The 20,331-nt window shown below is 37.0% G+C and overlaps 2 protein-coding genes across 2 annotated transcripts; both read left to right on the top strand.

The window, feature by feature from the left end:
• Nucleotides 1–243: 243 nt before the first annotated feature.
• slc22a5 (solute carrier family 22 member 5) lies at nucleotides 244–4,892 on the top strand. The gene is made up of 10 exons (XM_063486577.1): nucleotides 244–707; nucleotides 800–903; nucleotides 1,440–1,594; nucleotides 1,692–1,863; nucleotides 1,982–2,108; nucleotides 3,262–3,350; nucleotides 3,497–3,711; nucleotides 3,798–3,980; nucleotides 4,245–4,380; nucleotides 4,625–4,892. Exons 1-10 carry the CDS (start codon nucleotides 318–320, stop codon nucleotides 4,728–4,730), a joined length of 1,677 nt encoding a protein of 558 aa, XP_063342647.1. The 5' UTR covers nucleotides 244–317; the 3' UTR covers nucleotides 4,731–4,892.
• Nucleotides 4,893–9,500: 4,608 nt separating this feature from the next.
• On the top strand, nucleotides 9,501–15,541 carry LOC134637893 (solute carrier family 22 member 4-like). The gene is made up of 10 exons (XM_063488445.1): nucleotides 9,501–9,929; nucleotides 11,278–11,381; nucleotides 11,455–11,609; nucleotides 11,983–12,154; nucleotides 12,724–12,850; nucleotides 13,116–13,216; nucleotides 13,319–13,533; nucleotides 14,417–14,599; nucleotides 15,215–15,350; nucleotides 15,463–15,541. The coding sequence occupies exons 1-10, from the start codon at nucleotides 9,501–9,503 to the stop codon at nucleotides 15,539–15,541; spliced, it is 1,701 nt and encodes a 566-aa protein (XP_063344515.1).
• Nucleotides 15,542–20,331: the final 4,790 nt, after the last annotated feature.

Below are 20,331 nucleotides of genomic sequence, written 5' to 3'. Positions count from 1 at the left end.
CTTTAATATTCGATTAATTTTCTGCCTTGACTGCTTATAAGAATAGAGGATCAACAAGAAGTTTCACATTGAGATGAAAAGTTATCCTTTAGAAAGGAGGTTTAAAACTCTCAGCACTTAAATTTAAAGTTTTTCCGTTGTAACTCCGTCCCACCAAGAGACCGGCTCACTCTGCCTGACAAAGAGCTCAGCTCTAACACTCTGACACTAAGCTGAAGAGTTTAAGAAGAAAGCCAGCTCTGAAGAATTTTACAAGACTTTGCCTTTCTCGCTTCAGAGCAGGGAGGTATTTTTTGTAATATACATATATATAAAGAATGGGAGATTATGATGACGATACAGCATTTCTTGGACAGAGCGGTCCTTACTTCTGGACCACATTCTTTCTCCTAAATGTTGTTTTTGTGTCAACTGGATTCAACGGGCTTTACATTGTCTTTGTTGGAGCAGCTCCCAAACACCACTGTTTGATTCCAGACGTCAACCTGACCGAGGAGTGGAGAGATGCCATCATTCCCTTTACGATAGTGGATGGTGAGGAAGTTCAGAGCCAGTGCAGCAGATATAAGATAGACGTGGTTAGAAATCTTTCTGCACAAGGATATATTCCTGGAAGAGAAGTTAACCTGACAACCCTGGAACAGGAGGGATGCTTAGATGGATGGAATTACAGCAAAGAAATCTACCAATCCACTATAGTCACTGAGGTCAGTACTGTATTATTATGATTACTAACATTAAATTCCAGTTTTGGAAGCTTTAAGCTGTCTTTTTATTATGTAATTCACATCTTTTACAGTGGGACCTTGTTTGTGACAACCAATGGAAAGTTCCATTTGCATCCTCGAGTCTGTTTGTGGGATATCTCGTTGGGTCCCTAGTCTCAGGACAGCTCTCAGACAGGTATTTTACTCCTAATTATCCTTTTTCTACTTACCCTGAATCCACCCTGTATAATTATACCTAAATTGACTTAATTATAAGACATTTTCTGTCATTTACTATATACTACAAGTCTGTTAGTTTCTCTAAATCAAGTCCGTTCATACAGTGCTGGTTACAGTAGTGTCTGAAAAATAAATAGCTGGCAAATGACACTGATTTAGGAACAGTTAAAAAAAAACCCTATACCCACACTATATAGTGGAATTAATGACAGCAGCCCCATCTGCTGTTATAAGAGGGATGGTGCTAACACACAGGTTAATATAGTTTTGTATTTAACATTAATTTTTATTTCCTTATTCGGTTTCTAATGTTTCCAATTTCAGTTCATTTCCAGAGAGGGTTTGTTCATTTAGCTGTGATGTTTTTTTAAAACCTTAACTGTAGCTGTTTGATTGCATTTCCTCACCAAAAGAAAACAAACCACATGCATTTATAAATGCGCTGTATCTGTGGATAAATATCTGTGATATATACAATGCCTTTCTAATCAGGTTTGGAAGGAAGAAGGTTGTTTTTATGTCTCTTGGGGTCCAGTGTCTCTCCGTCCTGCTTCAGTCCTTTTCTCATTCGTGGAGGATGTTCTGCATCATGTACCTCTGGGTTGGAGCCTCTCAGATATCCCTCTACATTTCTGCATTTGTTCTAGGTTTGAAATATAATTTAAACATGTGTTTGGTATGATTCCTCTGTTTGCCTTAGGTAACACGCTTGTCACTAACGATTTATGATTTCATCTTGGATAGGAACTGAGGTTTTAAGTAAAACTATGCGTGTGCTGTTCACAACTCTCGGAGCCTTCCTTTTCTACTGCATTGGGTACATGACACTTCCTTGGATTGCATACGGCATCAGAGAATGGAGGACTCTGGTTGCAGTTCTGTCAACAACCTCTCTGATAAACTTTCCACTGTGGTGGTATGTTTTTTTATGATATCCAGTGATTTTTACTCCAATATTCATGCATAAATGCAAAGTCAATAACACTGTCAATAACTGTGAAGAAAACAGACTCTAAAACTATGTTGGTGGGCAGGTTTATCCCAGAGTCTCCTCGATGGCTGATGACTCAGGGGAGAATCAAAGAGGCAGAGGCCATTGTCAGAGAAGCTGCAAGTAAAAATAAAGTTCAGGCACCACCTGTAATCTTTAAAGAATCTGAGGTGAGGTTCATTCACTGTTATTAATATTAGTATTAATATATGCATTTGTCTAACATTCAGGTCCATATCTAGTATTTTCTAAAAATGGAAAAACAAATTTAGGGTTACATTTCTGGAAATTTGACATACAGAATGAGCCACAACATTAAAACCACTGACAGATGAAACAAATAGCATTTGTCTTCTCATTCCAATGCATTATTCTGCTGGAAAACCTTGGGTCTTGGCATTCTTGTGCATGTTACTTTAACATGTATCACCCACCTAAACGCTGTTGCAGACCCACTCCCCACATCGTAACAACACTCTCCGACGGCACCGGCCTCCCTCTGCAGGACAGTGCACCATGCCACACTGCCAAACCTGCTTAGGGGGGTACCACAAAGAGCCCAAAGTGTTGACCCAGATCTGAGTGCGATCAGGCATCTGTGGGATGCAGCGGAACAAGCCAGATCTGCAGATGTCCAACCCTGGAACCCAAAGGATCCACTGCTAACGTCCCAGTGCCAGACATCACATCCAGGCCTTCAAGGGTCAGAGCTGTTTTATTGGCATGAGGGGCACCTGCACAATGCTACATAGGTGGTTTCAATGTTGTGGCTGATAGGTGTATGCTGGTAGTTTTAATATTCACAGACTAAATGTAAAAATGTGACTCTAGAGGCCACATTGAATATTTTAGTCATTTATATTTTTTTGCCCCTGGAGAGGTAAGCTGGGAAAGTTTGTGTTTTTTCTTGCTGGAGGTTTCCTCTTCCCATACATGTCTATTTATTTTGTTTTCGTTCTCCATAGCCTGAGTAAAAACCTGAGTAAAAGCCATGTGGATAGCTTCCTTGAGGCTACCACATGTTAATATTTCAGATAACTGTGATGGTTGAATGCACTATTTCATCATTTCTGTTTCTTAATGTTTTATTAGAAGTTGCTTTCTTGAATAGAAATCTAGTGCTAGTGTTTGGAATTATGAATCATTCCTCAGATTACTATAAGATTAAAATACAGTACAATCTCATCCATTCATATCCACATAATGCTTTTTCCTTGGACAAAGCCCACATATAATCTGCTTATGATATACTGACAATAGTCTATGTACAAAAGTAGAAGTTCATATCACATAAATCATCTTCTGTCTCCATTTAACACCCAGGAATTGCCTCTTTTCAAGACATATACCATGCTTGATATTATGAAATCCAAGAATCTGAGATGTATCACACTGATGTGTCTCCTTTTATGGTACGTTTTATGGTTGCTTTCACCTTTTTCTGACATTTTAGGTTTTTGTAATTCAGCAAAAATAGTCAATGTGAACAGATGCCTGACTTGACCTTTATATAATAACACAAATATTGGTAAATAATGACACTGTATTTTTTTTTCAGGATGGCAATAAACATTGGGTATTTTGGTTTATCGCTGAACACCTCCAACCTCAGTGGCAACCCGTTTGTGAACTGTTTTTTGTCTGCTACAACCGAAGTCCCCGCTTACATAGTCTCTACATGGCTGCTAAAAATATGTCCCAGAAGAGTGCTCCTTTCATTATTCCTTATCATTGGAGGAGGAGTTCTTCTGCTCATCCAGTTCATCCCTGACAGTAAGGTTTCCCTTCTTACAAAATAAAACTCTAATATCATGAAACCAAATAACAATTTAGTCTCTCTCTATTTCTTCTCTCCTCAGCCCTTCACAATGTTGCTCTGGCATTAGAAATGACTGGAAAGTTTGGCTTCACCATGGCCTTCAGCATCGTGTACATCTACACTGCTGAGATTTACCCCACAGTACTCAGGAATATTGGCATGGGGATGTGCTCCTCAGCTGCACGTGTTGGCAGTATCACAGCACCTTATGTCATTTTTTTAGGTACACAGATGTTAGATATCTCACACAGACACTGCATTGGCTTAGTCATACAATGATATAGCGTAGGTACCTAAAAAACCAGCACAGAATAACAGCAGTGGTATGTAAAAATATCCTTTGGGTTTAAATAGTCAGGTAAAAGTATGTCTTGCAGCATCTCATGTAAACTTGAAGTAAACATAGATTTGTAGATGCTTAACATTTCATGAGGTTATACATCGATAGGTATCTAAAAGTTGACTTTTGTTTCTTTATTATTTCTAGGTACGTATAATAAAGTTCTGCCTTATATTTTAATGGGAAGTCTCACAATTGCTTCCTCTGTGGTTAACCTCTTCCTTCCGGAGACCCTTCATAAAGATCTTCCGGAAACCGTGGAGCAGATGCAAAAATGTCAGGGGTGAGGGGAGTTCACGTATCACATGTAGATAAGATCAAATTGCTAAGTGTCTCACATGTGGGCTGTAGAACACGTCAGAAATTGATTTTAGTATTTGTCAATGCATAATTTCTGAGAACACTTAGATTGATTGACTTCCTGATAAAGTGATGTGCATGTTGTAAAAAGTCAATATATTTTTTTATGCTACATACCTTCAAATGTGAATTTTGTCTCTTTTTTTCACTTTTTTTTGTATTTTCAGGCTTTGCAGTGGACCAAAGAAGAAGAAATGCATAAGAAATGCAGCAATAGTTAACCCACCCATACCATGTGAGGCCCATTCTGATGGGCAAGCTCTTTCTCTTTAGTTTATTTGATGTTAAGCGTCTTTTGCGTGAAAGTGACCATCTGAAATCCCAAAATAAAATCCCACAAGCACGCTAAGATTGTGAATTCAAGAATTCCTATAGGTATTTAGACATATTGCAAATAAAAACATTATTCATTTTTTATGGAATTGAATGGTCACAAAATTCAAGTAAAAAATTAACATCTGAACCCTATTATCGCACAGTTCTGGTTTTGTGTTTTAACAGCTAATACCACATCGTAATTTAACATCATTGTCTATTTTATTGTTTTTACTGCCAGTGAAAAGTTTGATTTACTGTAATGAAAAGTGTCATGCTACCATACTAATAAAGAAAAGGGTACAGTCAGCAGGTCTTAAGCTTAGTTAGCATAAAATCTGGAAACGGATAGCAGTTTGCTTGATTCTGTCCAAAGGTAGCAAACTTCACCTGCCAGCATATCTGAAGCTTACTAATTAACTTGTAATATCTTGTTTGTTTAAGAGAAGACAGAGCAAGGAGTTCTGGGATACCCCAACCCCCAATATTGAAATGGGGAGACTTGAAACCATTGAAGTGTTACAAATCTTTGACTGAATCAGTGCACAAGATGTTATTAGATTACATGTTTGTTTTATTGTTTTTTGAAATAAATTGTCATTGAATATTTGTTGTTAAATGTTGTTTGTTTATTTTTATATCTTTTTAAATATATGCTCACTATTAATTTGTTGGGCCACTTCAAGCTGTTTTGAAATGAGAAATATTAACCACATATTGATATGTATCACTTGTTCTACAATACTGTGATTATGAATTGCTATAAAATGCAGTGAAGAAATCAGAGGTGACGGGTGATGGAACCAAGCAGTGCTGTTAACAATGGCGTCTCTCTAAGCTGTCATATGCTCCAAGCCTATTTAGTGAATTCTGTCATAACTGTATCAAGATAAATTCCTCCTGAGTTGCTGTCCCACATTAGGCTTTTGAAGCTCTAGCTTTAGCTTTGGAAAACGTCTCTGCTGTCATTATGCAAAATGTATTAAAAACCTGTATGAAACACAAATAGAAGAGACCTAAAAAAAAAAAATGACGCTTTACATAACTATCTGACCTCCTAGATTAAACGAGCTATGTATAAATTCTGAGCTCTAAGTACTAAGAAAACTTATCCTTTTTGCTTTAAAGGTTAAGAAATTTAGTCACAAAATGGACAGCATAAAAACCATGACACCTTCACAACTGGCCATCAGTATCCTCCTGAACAGATTTTTTGGCAATTTCTATTTTATGTAATTGAATAAATGCACAATGTATATTACTGATCTAATAACTAGAAGTTCTAACTTAAATGTATGACTTCTTAACATTAACTTATTTCTCAACACATCTCATTCATTCTCTTGGGGCCTAAGTTGCTTTTTAATCATTTAGAGAAACTATAATTGTCAAGGCAGCATCAAGATATTTTACAGGGAAACTGGTTGTGACTTGATGCTTAAGAAGGTTGGATGATGCAACAAGTCAGTTACACTGAAGTCAATCAGCAACAAGATGGTTGAATAATATTTAAAAAATCAATGTGTATGGTCGTGGCTGTAACTCAGGAGGTTGAACTGGTCATCCAGTAACTGGAAGGCTGGTAGTTTGAGCACAAAGTTTTGATGTCAAAGCATCTTTGGGAAAGTTAATGAACCCCAAGTTGGCCTCTGAAATGTTAATGTTCAATAGAACGCATTTAGTTGTAGAAAATAGAAAAGCGCTTGTTTGAATGGGTGTCAACGCGTGAATGAGACATGTTGTATAAAACACTTTGATGCTCCAGTAGAACAGAAATACTGTATAAGATCCAGTCCCTTTTCCATTTACTAAATAACGGTAACACCATCATATGAAATTAATAAGCGATGGTAATGGCTTAATTTGTGACTGTTTCAAAGTCATTTTAAAGTAAACTTTAACATCCAATTTAAGTTTTTCTTTGATGTGTCCAGGTCATCGTTTGGTTACATTGTAGAGATATTGTTGTTATATTGTTAGTATTGTTGTCTTCTCATTGGCTGCTCTCTCAGGGAAGAGTAAAGGCCATTCTGGAAGAAGCTGTTAAGAAGAATAAAGTAAGCGGCCCCTCAGAGGCTATTTCAACCCAAACTGAAGTAAGAGTCTTGGAAATATGTTGTTTGTTTGAATATGTGATCTTCACAATCTGCAAAGGTGCTAAAAAGGTCAAAGGTTCTAAAAACTAGATGAAAGATAATTTAATTATGATGTAGTTTTATTGGCTTGGCCTTTATATCATCTGGAAGTAATATAGCAGAAGAGGCTGGAAAATGCAGTTTGATGAAGTGAAAAAAAAGAGGCTGTAGGAGGGCTTTGTGACTTCCAGGAATGTTGGGGTTTTTTGGGGGGGGGAGGGGGGGGGGGTTGTGGTTAAACAAATATTTCTATAAACAAATATTAAATAAATATTTTTGTTCCCGGTGAATATGAAAAGTATTTGGTTAAGACTTGCTTACACCAAGAGACTCGAGTTCCTGTTGTCTTTTGGCTCAGGTTTGCATTTCAGGTTAGCCTGTTTGTGTTAGGTCACTCATTATATCACTTTGTACCATGTGTGCAGAAGTCGTGTTTCATTTACAGATCTAGGATCCAAAGTTTAACTACAGCTTCATCTTGTTGTTTTCCTCCCCACACCTTGAAGATTTGCTGTCTATGAAGAAAAAAACATTACATTTCTGTGGTATGTGTACAGTTTCCACATATAATATGAATAGTATTAAAACCAAGAGATGAAAATGTAAACTTTAGTCATATGCATAAGCTAGATACAGTACAAACGTTTGGTTATTTAAGTCTCCAAACTGCACCTAATTCGTTTGATATTTGGTTGTGTATTTTGCATTTCCAGTCTTACAATTTTACTCTGAAGTCTCTACACTATAAAATCTAATTATTTCCCAGAACTTCAAAAAATAATGTAAAACTCCTTGCCTCAAAAAAAAAACAACTAAGCTTTGTAATTGAAATAACTAAATTAGGGCAACTCATTCGTTATGAGTACTCTGTCTCAGCAGGATCGCTTTCATCATCATTAACTACTACACTTTAACCCTTAACACATCAAACCAGCATGTCAACCATTACTTAAGCTGCTTCCCGTCTGCTGTGTGAGGTTCCAGCTTACAGAAGTGTCTTGGTACTGCTTCAGTATTGCTCCAGAACCTTCTCCCAGTCTTCAGCTCTCCTCCTCCATCCTGATCCTCTGTGTCCATGCCATTCCAAGAGGTAATGCTTTCACTTCAGAAATACATTGCTAGATCATCATGTCACCAAGACCCTATTTTCTTAACTTAATAAACAGCGTAGTCACTCTTGGCTTGTGATTTTACTCTGACTCAATTATGAATGTGATTTATACAGAATTATCATATTATTGATAAAATACTGTTTTTAGCAGGACCGAATACAAATCTGAAGATATATACACCCATATACACCGGCCACGTCATTAGGTATATCTGTTCCCGAACCATGTATTCGTGCCTTCCTTCGTTCGCATGCAAGTGATGCCTTGGGTGCACATTATCAGATTTGTTTGGTGCCCCGGTTAAAGTGGCACCATCTCTTAGCTAACTTTTGGTAGCCCACTCTACAAAGAGAGTATGTGCAACCTGTTCAATTTGCTTCAAAAGCAAGGCTTGTTCCTGCCTTCAGCTCTTTTGCAACCACTCCTGTCAGCCACCTCTGTATTCCAACTGCATTCCCTCACACATTTTCTCACACAGACAGACATTCCCAATTTATATATTGTTTTTGCGTGAAGTACTACGCACGAAGGTTAGCTTATTCTCAGGATTCTAGTTCAAAAATCAAAAAGAAAGGGCTAATCGGGAGCTTAAAGCTGCCCTCTGCTGTATCACTACCTCAATCCCTCCTTCTGAAGGCCCCATGGTCCTTGGGTTAAGTATGCTCACTAACCGCTTCACCATTTGAAGCTTCATTGGGATGTCAACCGTCTTTGCTTCCAGTCCAGGAGGGGGAGACTGTGGTGCTCTCTTTACAACATCCCCAGCATCAAAAACTAGCTTTTGAGACTGAGTGCATCATTAACACATCAGCTGTCTATCTCAAGCTTCCAACATCTTTCAAGATCCAGCCTACTTTTTATGTTTCCCAAATTAAACCTTTTCTTCCAGCCCTTTTTGCATGCTGGCCCATCAGCATGTACCCGCCCAGGTAGTGGACAATAAACCTGGTTACACGGTTCACAGGTTTTTGGGCATTCAAAGACAAGGTCCCACCTCAATCCTTTGCAATATTCTCTTTGTAATGAAAATAAATAATTCTGAAATATTCTGAAATAATCCAACTTATTAAGTCATGGTATCTGTTCTATTTCAAAAGTTCTATTTTACTTGTTTTTGTTTTGAAATTTTATTCTGTGCACAGTATTTGGTATGTCTAATTTACCTAACCTGCTGTGAAGAAAACATCAAAGTCATTGAAAATATTAAAATCTAAATAAAATACTTTTCAAAATCTTGTGTAACTGTGGTCATAATGCACTAGTCTCCTCAGCTACAGGATTATCACTTGTTTAGCACAACAAAACATGTGCTAAAGCTCAAATAGTGTTGTAAAAAAAAACTTTATGTAACTGTGTAACCTCCCATATCAGGTGAGGCATATAAAACCTGAGCTCAGCTTTACAGTTCACAACCTCTGAAATCTCTTAGACCAATAGAGCTCATCCTATCTTCTGGCTATTCAGCACTGACTCTTTTAAGTATGAAGGATTTTGGTGAAGTAACGGATACGGTAAAAATCAGAGACTATGACACCATCACAGCTTTTCTTGGATCTTGGGGACCCTTTCAGCTCAGGATTTTTTTAGCACTGGCCATAAGCATTCTCCCAAATGGATTTATTGGTGGCTATATAGTATTCATAGGTGCTATTCCATCTCACGAATGCTATATTCCTGAAAACTACAACATCAGCGAGATGTGGAAAAACGTGACAATCCCATTGGAAACTGTTAGTGGCAATGCAAAGCGGAGTTCCTGTTCAAGGCTTAACTTGGATGTGGTCAGGAACTACTCTCAGAACAATATTATCCCAAATGTCGATGTGAACGTTAGTGAAATACCTTGGGAGAGTTGTATAGATGGGTGGTTACACAGCAAAAGCATCTACCAGTCAACTATTGTTACCGAGGTGAGAAATTTGTCATAATTTTATTTAGCATCATAGATTTATCTAGATCATGCATGCACAAGGTATAGCATTGATCTGCCAATCTAGTAACTAGAAATTCTTATCAGTGTTATCAGATGCGCTTTTAATTGAAGTGCCTGGCATGGAGCTGGATGTGAAGAATTTCAGACAAGATAGTTTTACATAGACTTTTACATGACATGATTAAGCTATTATGCAAAGTAAAACTAATTCATGTAAACTGCTAAACTATGGCAGCCCACCAGGTACAACAACAACAGGTCAAAATGCCAAACCTTCATTTACTACTCTTATACACAGGGTTCACAGTGTGTGATATTATTATTAATGGGAAATTAAGCAGCAACTAGAAGTCGAGTAAGTAATTATTTGTACATTAGTGCCGTAAAAAGACAAAAACAAATGCTTGTTAAAATATAATCTTGCTTAAAGATGACTGTTGCAAGAATTATGCAGACTGAAAGAAGTCACACAAACCCTTGAATTTACTCAGCAACCAGCAGCATCCTGCATCATGTTTTTAATGTTACTGTCAATTAAAGTTGCATTACAGTTACAATGGATTTAAGATTAATGCTCTTTAGTTTATTAGTCCTTTTCATCTTATTCAAACATCTCTCTCGTGCCACAGGTGAGGATTTTGACTTGCATTTCCATTGTCTTTTTTTTTTTTTATAAAGTTTAACAGTTCCTTGTTTTCCCCAGTGATTGCAAAGCATCCAAGCATCAAAACAACATCAAACCACAATGTTTCCTCTACATCATGCAAATAAAAAGAATAAAACAATAACTATCCTAACATAGACTGATTTTTTCTCACTTTCTATCAGTATATGTGTAAATGAGTTAAAATTAGGTGTTACAAATTGTAAGTGTGATTAAACTCTCCCCGAGCTGGGGAGACTAACTGATAGTTATTATGGAAAATTAATGAAGTTATTAGTGTTGTTGCACAAACAATTACCTGGAACTATTAAAAAACAAAAGTTGTTCTACCTGTGGGAGAGTTACTCTTGCTTTACATATTCAGAAGTCATAGATGCTGTGAGTTCTTATTCTATTCTATTCTTGTCTTCAACTAGTTACTGAGAATTCCAGTCAGTAAAATATCAGCATATCATGAAAACATCCTCCAAGATGTAGCCCATGCAGGACCCCGTTGTCTACAGTGGGACTTCAGAACTTATCACCATATTACCTTAGATTTAAAACCTACCAGTAATTTAAATTGTGATCTGAGTCACCTGTCATTTCTTTATTAGTTGACAGATTTGCAGATGAATACAACAAATTGTAAGTGAGTGAAAACGATGTACTGATTTTGCAGTGGGACTTGGTTTGTGAGAATGCATACAAACTTCCACTCACCAGCTCCATTTATTATGTTGGTGTACTACTGGGAGCGCTGATCTCAGGTCTGGTGTCCGACAGGTCTGTACTCCACACAACAATGTTTGAACAGTATTTGTGTTGATCTAGTCTACTAGACTGTGTTTCCTTACAGATACGGAAGGAGACCAATACTCTTTATCATGATGCTGCTTCAAACTGTATCAATCACAGCACAGATATTCTCCCCGAGCTGGGAGATTTTCACCTTCATTTTCTTTTTGGTGGGTGCTGGGGGATTCTCCAACTACATCATTGCATTTGTGCTAGGTATGTTTTCCTAATAAGGAATAAGAATTTTTATGCGGCACAGACATTAAGTAATTTTGTCTGTGCATGAAGCACAAGTCAATTGCTTGGATGTACAATAAAAATTTAGGAAGCCCTAAATGAAAGAATTAAGAAATCAAGAAATAAGCAAACATAATTCTTAACTGTTATATAGACATACTATGTATCACTTTTGCACAGCTCTTGTTACAACCTCAAAAACTACATATGAATTGTGCTTCATGCCAGACCATAATGGTTTATCTGATTTGATAAGTAAGACAGTAAGACAGACTGCACTAATGGTCAGTTTCAGAACTTTCATTATAACGATATTACAAATTTCCCAAAATGTTGTTTTTGACATTTACAGGTTCAGAAATTCTAAGCCCAAAAACCAGAGTGGCATTTTGTTCTCTTGGGGTTTTTATGGGATCAGCACTGGGGTACATGGCAATGCCTGGAGCAGCCTACTTCCTCCGGGAATGGCGGTTGCTGCTGATTCCAATGGCTACCTGTGGATTGATCTACGTCCCTCTGTGGTGGTGAGACTTTTTCATTTGTTGCATTACAGCTTGTGTCCTGAAAGTTGTTTTCAACTCTGCAATGTCCAACTTTTGGAGTCAGAGTTTGTTAAACTCTGACTCCAAAACATGTCAGCATATTAGAAATTTACAGCCTTATATGGTAAACAGACCCAAAATTTGCAACGTGATCTGAATCCCTTGTCAGTCATGTTGATCACTTGTTTTGTTTTTTATGAATGGCGTGCTGCTTTGAACTGTGGGACATGATCATCTCCTTTCTTTTTGTGAAGGTAAGTCCAGCATATTCTACACTAGAGGCACAAATAGTGAAATCACTGAAGCACTTTTCCTGAACATTTATACAGTTCAATCAGCTCTTGTCATGTCCACCATTCAGATACTGGGTCATTTCACTACTTTAGGATCTTTCCTAAATAAAAATGACTATTCAACCTCAACCAACAAACAGCTAACTCAACAAGATGTTTTGGCAGGGATGTTGTCAATGTTTTGCTTTACTATCAAATAAATGATAAAGTTTGTGTTTCTCTGAAAATACTATGTTGCCACTATGTTTATCTGCTCAGGATAGTCCCAGAGTCTCCTCGCTGGCTGCTCTCTCAAGGAAGAGTAAACGAGGCTGAAGCAATCCTGAAGCATGCTGCCAAGCTGAACAAAGTAGAGCCCCCGCAGGCAATTTTTACACAAGCTGAGGTAAGTGCATCAGCAAGTTGGTGATTTTAAATCAGAATGTGTTCAGAGAAATGTGAAAAAGTCCTGAAATGTACATTAGGTTAAAATAAAACAACCTTTGACATTTGCACCATGATTATGCTTGTCTCTTGGCTTAGGTTTGCATTTCAAGTTAGCCTATTTTTATAAAAAATCATTATATGGCTTTATACCACATATGCAGAAGTCTGCAGGTCCAGGATCCAAAGTTTAACCAAAGTAACACTTTGTCTTTTTTTTGCCACAGATTGAAGATGCACTGACAATGAAGGAGAAGAAGCAAAACATTTTGGTCATTGTGAAAAGCTGCAATATTTTCTCTATTACACTGATATGTTCACTTCTGTGGTACATCTAGAATTTGCTCATATCACTTAAGAGATTAAAAGATTTAAACCAAAATAATTGCTTTTTATGTCAAATTAAGTTTTGCTCTGAATTTCTGTGCAGGATCATCATCACCATCAGCTACTATGCTTTAGTCCTCAACACTTCCAACCTGAACGGTGACCCTTACATAAACAGCTTCTTGTCCGCTGTCGTAGAAGTTCCAGCTTACATAATTGCCTTGGTACTGCTTAAGTACTGCTCCAGGCGCTTCTGCCAGTCTTCCACGCTCTTTCTCGGAGGTGTCATGATCCTCTGTGTCCACCTCATTCCAATAGGTAATGATTAAAGTGTTACAAGCAGGTCTCTTGTTAATGAGATGACACTGCAGATGAACAAATGTTTGCACTTCGTCGTCAAAAATGTAACAGGAACAAAACCCCATTTACTTACCTGGATAAAATAAAAATGTATTCAGAATGCATGTGACGTGTTATTTGACCAAGTTGAATACCTTTAGCTTCCATTGTGACCAAATCTGACATGGATCTAAAGGGCATTACACACTGAGCGCGTGCAAAAAGCAACACAAAGTTCTAAATTTTCCAAATGCGTTTTCACCAGAAAATGCACTGAGACCAAATAGGGCAGTTGAGCACTTTTAGCACTTGTTGGCAGAGTTGGAACCACATCTGAGGAGGCAGAGGAATAATTTCAGAGGGCCATTGACCCAGAGCAGTGTCTACTGTAGCTGTTCGTCTGATGTAAAATGGTATTTTTTTTTAGTATTTGTATACTCGGTAACAGTGTCCGTTTTAAGTTACAATTGCACCTGTTGCCAGTTGCAGTGGCCTGACTGGTCAGAGCTATTTATTTGGAACTGAAAAACAATTTTTGGTTCATTAAAATAAATCCTGGCAAATCGTCAAGTGAAGTTCTGCAGTCGGTGAGAATTAGAACTGATATTTTAACATGCAAAATATTTGCATGGATCTAATGCACTGTGTGTAAAGGCCTTAAGTGCAGTCTGTTTAGCATGGCTGCATTGTTTAAAAATTCATATTAATCGACTGATCATGAATATTTAGCACTAGCACAGCTCGAATGATTAAGTAAGGTATATTTAGCTACATGAGGAAGTTGGAAACAACACTTAGTTATGTGCATCTCGTTTGACTTTTTAGGTTGTGCTGTAATGTTAAATGTTTTTTACCTCCATAGGTTTACCAGGTGTGGCTGTTTTTCTTGAGATGTTGGGAAAGTTTGGCATCACATCAGCATTCTGTGTGGTGTATGCTGTCACATCAGAGCTGTTCCCCACGGTTATCAGAAACACAGCAATGGGGATTTGCTCCATGGCTGCACGGATTGGGACCATCATCTCCCCGTTTATTATTTACTTAGGTAGGATTTTTTGTTTGTTGTACTTCTTCAGGCATTCGGCTTTTACCAGGATTATTTTTACCAAAGTATTTAAAGTTAGCTGGATCAGTTAACCTTCTATTACATAGTAATGCTACTGTCAATAATCACAGAAAAACTTTTGCACAGGCTTAACTGTGTTACTTCTTTGTCCTGCTATTCTGTCTTTCCAATTCCATTTAATTCATTTCACAACAACAGTTGTCTCAATTGTAAGGCAAAGACTCCACAATAATACAGAGAAAGTCTTAACAACTTATAGTACAAAATCCCAAAGTTTTGCCCTTATTCTCTGCAATTTGTCTGCTTAACAATGCTACCAGTTCAGCTGGAACTCTGGAAAATTAAGCACATTTTTCAGTTCATAATTTTCAAGACAGTTATGTTTACATTCTTTTTATTTATGTATTTTTTGATGTTTTTGTTTTTCAGACTTGAAGTTTTATTAAATGTAAATCTTGAGGTCAAGGTTTATGTTCTTTAACAAGAAAAAAAATACTTTTGGTTATTTCTTCTTCTTCTTTTTTTTACTAGCAACAGATAGTCTGTTTTTGTTTTGATGTCCTTATCATTTTATTTTGCATTTTCCATTTGCAGGACAAGAATTCAAGGCACTCCCCTACATACTAATGGGAGTTCTAGCAATATGTGGTGCTGTCTTATGTTTGTTGTTGCCTGAAACAAATGGAAAAATCTTGCCAGAGACTATATCACAAATGCCACAGATATGCAGGTAAGTTTAGGCATTAATATGTCTACAAGCTTTATGTTTAATACCTATTTTTGTCACAGTTAAAAAATTTTATGTCCCACTGTTGTTAAACGACACCTTGTTGTTCAAGCAGGAGAAAAGGAGAAAAGGAAAAGGAGGCTGAAAATGAAGCGACTCCATCTGTTCGCCAGCTCAAAGAATCTAAATTATAGTTTGGCTTCTCTATGTTTTTATTTTTTGGTTTGTTTGTTTTTCTTTGTTTTCAGATATTCAATTGCTCGGTCATGAAGCAGCATGACGTTCTGCAGCTAAACAACATGTTATACATTTTAAAGCTTCTTTTCAGTATTTTTGTGTTTTATGTCTTTTATTTTGAACTACTTTGTAACGGTACTTGTTACATACTGTATTTGTTTATTTAGCTTACTTGTGTTATTGTGATGTTTCTTGTCATCAGCAGATGTAGCCACCTCTAGAAATTTAGGAAATTTGCTGGTGTGGAGCATTCAGATATGTCTCCATCCTGAGTCCCAATGGACCTCAAATACATCTCTCATCACCTGCAACAGGCAGCGTGCAGAATAGCAGCACAATGCACACTTCTCCAAAATCCTCTGTCTATGTGGGAAATAATGGTAATGTGTTATTGCAAAATAAATAGTTTAGAATTAAAATAGATTTCCTGGCGGTGTGGTTTCTACAGTTACACACATTTTTGACATAAAAGAACTCCCCACTTTCTTCAGATATCAGTGGGGTTGCGTGTTAGGAGTGTCAGTATGGGGACAGCTAAGCCTGAGCCAAAGGTTCAGTCTCTTTATTTGTCCTGGAAACAAGTCAACTGATACAGAAAAAAGTGATTTAGTGTACATATATACAGCCCTTAGAATCATCACCGCATTACTCCCCCATGTGGAGGCCCAGGAGAAAGCTTCTTCTATTTAGTAACACATCAAAAGAATGAAGGTGTTGCAATTACCGGGTCAATGTCCAGACCTCGACCTGATTAAAATGCTGTTTCTGGATCTCAAAGAGAGCTCTGCATAAATGAATGCGCACAAACCTTATTTAAAGCAATGCTTAAATGCAATGTAGTATTGCTGAAAGGTAGCACTAATCACCTACTGAAATTCTTCCAGCTGCTTCTATCCTTTGAGTTGCCTGATTTTAATCACTCTAAAATGTCTTTTGCCAGGGCTTAAATCCTCCTACTGTACAACTGACTGCTCTGGTCGGTAAAACATTACTTAAGGTGCTGTTGTGGTGCCAAAAGCTGTATTTAGACAGCTGAACCTGAGCTAGGCAGAGAGGTGACTTGGAGGACTTCTGCTGGGTAGATCTGGTAATGCAGGAGGATGCAGAAGGAATGAACACAAAGCATCACTGGTGTATCCTTTTTTTTTTTTTAAATATTTTATTCACTGCGTTTTACATCTGCACAAAAAAGCTGAGCTTTCTGTGATGTAATAAATATTTTCCCCAACTTCTGTATGATCTTTCTTTCAATTCCGTTTTTGTGATGGAAGAAAAAAAGTGCTAATATTCTGTTTATCTGGACCCTGTACGAACTATTTAATTGCGGCAAATGGGTGGGATAACTGATTGATTTTTTTGCTACGTAAAGACAACGCCACCTAGACTAAGATGAGCCTATTTTACTATTTTTAAGAATTTAGGTTCCACGGGTAAGAGCAGTGTGAACAGGGACAGGGATATTTAATAAAGTATCATTTTAATCCACCCTCAATATAATCAGATAACACATAGGTATCTCTGAATAAGACATAAAAAAAAATGTGCGTGCTTTCACCAGCGCTTGGAGTCAACAGACAAAAACAAAAGATCCTAACAAGGAAACCTTGGTGTCGCAACAGTAGGCTATACTGCGACAAAGGGACGCCTTTAGGCTACGTGGGGCTGTGTGAGGACACAGTGTGTGATGTAAGATGCTTGTACATATTTTTGTTGACACATTTCATCGGTGACATGCAATAATTAGTTAACTGCTAATTAATTAATTCGTGCATGTCTTTTAAAAGGCCCGGTGTTGGCTAGAGTTTTATGCGTTTTTTAAATGAGCGTTTAAAAAAAAAATGAAGCGTCATCAGTTTCCGGGGAAAGTCCGCCAGCATTTCGCTTTCAATTCAGATGCGACGGCACGATTTAAATGTAAACCAGTGTAATTGTTTTACATTTTATTACAAAACGTTAAAATAATTAATATCGACTGGACTGTTTGTATATAAGAAACTGGATTCGGGAAGCTGTAAGAACAAAACTGACCACAGCGATGAAGCACGCAAATGGGAGTTACTGATAAGTCTTGCGTAGGAATTTTGCCTGAAGGGCCGAGCAAAGTAAAAGTGAAACCGAACACACAAGCTAACTGCTTCATTCTTTGCTCAAATCCACTCGAGCTTTAATTCATATATGGATGGATTTTTTTTTTCATCTCTTATGCGGAATATATTGATGGAGGCACATGTTAAGGTGAGTTTTTTTCTTTTAATCTGCATACTCGCATCCTTTCGCCCCAGATGGCGGCAGTTCTGGCTCTTCATTACAGCCTTGATGTAACTGAAATAGCTGTAGCTTGCATCACTTAACTGATATGAAATCGGTAATCATTGCAACTTTGTCTGTGAATTCTTGGCGTGCCATTCATTAGAAAATTATAAAGAAACGTGATATGCACAGAAAACAAAACATGAATAAAGGAACACCAAAAGGTAGGGATCGTCATGCTTCACAGACAGAAGGTGAACTATTTTTTTCCTGCCCCATCTTTCCCCCTCGGTGATGAATCTTAAAGTGTATTTATTCGTTACTCTTGACTGTGTTCAGTATTTCATTTCACTTTGATATTTTAATCCACAAAGGCCTAAATGAAAACATTTGTGCCTTTTATGTACATCTTGACTGACACATACATCTGTGCAGTGGCATCTGTTTTCAGTATGACTCTTTAGATTCTCGGAAAGACGGAAAATTGCTTGCTAGGCCCTTAAGTAGCAAAACCGCTGAATCAAACTATTCCTTCATTACACTGCTAATCTTAAGGTTTTTTTTTAGCAATATATTAAGAATATCTCATAGGTTTCTTTCAGTTTCCAAGGAAAAAGCCTCTGGGTTTGTATTGTAAATCTTCTATAGCTGTGACTGTTTAAATGGCTGCTCTCAGGCAGTCCCCTATTTGGATAATACTTTTTGTACAGCTGTACTATATATATTTCACCGCTGGTTGTCGCCATAGTCAACTATTTCATTTTTTTTATTCCTTTTGTAATATGTCAAAAATATTCAATGTGTTTAACTTACGCTTATTAATTTAAGCTTAGTGTTTAGATTTATGCAATTTTTTACTGTTTTGTAATAATAATAAAAAAACAGTTACAAATAATTAAGAACAATATATACAATAACAATATAACAATAATATATACCAAGGGCGTAGATTTGGCATGGACGGAAGGGACATGTCCCCACCAATATCCAGCGATTATTGAACTGTCCCCACCAATAATTGGATCTCTTCGAGTAAAGAAAAACAAAACCGATAGAAAGAAAAAAACGATCTGTCAACGTCTCATTCACCCAGCGGTGCAGAAAGAGTTAAATTACGTTCTCTCTGGAGTCCTACCTCATGTGACAAATATGGCCAATGTGATTGGCTCTGCCTTTCAGGGAGCTCTGTTTAGTTTTGCAAGGAGGAGAGGAGGATGGCAGCAAAAAGGAAGAAAATATTTTTCAAAGAAACCTGTAAGTCACTTAAAGTCAAGTTCACTCAAAATGTGTCCGTCATAATAACGTTACAGGCTAAGCTTTGACCCACATCAGTCTAAAATTGTATGTAACCATGAATAACGTGTTTTGGAAACTAACTGCACAACAGGCAGCACTATTAGTTATCTCAGTCTCAGAGTAGCATTTCTAATTTTGATTGAAACTGTCAGAGAAAACTGCAGCCTCGAGCAAGCCAGGATATTAGTTTACAGAGGCTGTTAAAATTATATGTCTAACGTTAAAATGTTGGTGACACAGTAATTTACTCCTAATGGTACTGGCATATTCATAGGGTTAATTTTTGAGACAAAATATCATGAGGTAGTCATGATTTTGCATATATTCCACCTTGTAGTGCAGTTTACACAAATTGTTTTAAAAATGCACTCACCCTACAAACATTACTGATGAGTCAAGATCTGCACAAATTGTCAGAAACACTGAAGCAGCTACACATTTTATTCTTATTGTCATGTATGTCCTATTTGTCAGGTGACAGAAGAACCAACACAAAGCTCAGAGAGCAATGGTGATACAAGATCACAGGTGAAATTGGATGATGACTTGGTGGGTCATTACTGTATTTGAAGCTATTTTTATTTTTGTATGATACCTGATTTATATGGAATATGGCTGAAGTAAACTAAAGTCTAAAGTACTTAGTCGTTTGTTTAATAGTAATTTTACATTATATAATTCATATTCATATTTTTGTTTAATTTAAGACTAAAAGGAAATTAAATGAATGAGAGGTAAAACTTGAGGGGGTAGGGACAAATAAGTGTATACTTCTGCCTACTCCTTTTCAAACAAAAAAAATGGAATGATATTTTGTAATGATTGTGAATGTACATGTTTGAAATAAAAATGAACTGAACTGAACTAATTCACATATAAAACTATGAATTGTAATTTTAAATGGTTTAAAAGCATGTAGAACAGCATATGTAGGCAAGTATATTTCTCCTTTTTTTATCAAGAAGCAAAGACGAAAAGGAAAAAAAAAAAAGAAACGGGGCAGGGTTCGGTGGTTGAATCATTCGTCCCCACCAATGCCAAAACCAAATCTACACCCTTGATATATACAACTGTGTATTTCATATTATATTAGATAAAATATTTTGCGTAGACGAAGTGGTCGAGGGGTTAAGGCTATGAAACAAAGCTTTTGCATATATTGTTTACTAAAGTACACCGTTTTTGGCACCATGTGAAAAAC

Source organism: Pelmatolapia mariae, linkage group LG10_11 (genome assembly GCF_036321145.2).
Source record: "Pelmatolapia mariae isolate MD_Pm_ZW linkage group LG10_11, Pm_UMD_F_2, whole genome shotgun sequence".
Taxonomy (NCBI): domain Eukaryota; kingdom Metazoa; phylum Chordata; class Actinopteri; order Cichliformes; family Cichlidae; genus Pelmatolapia; species Pelmatolapia mariae.
Note: the sequence above shows the minus strand (reverse complement) of the source record. Positions and strands in the feature narration are given on the sequence as shown.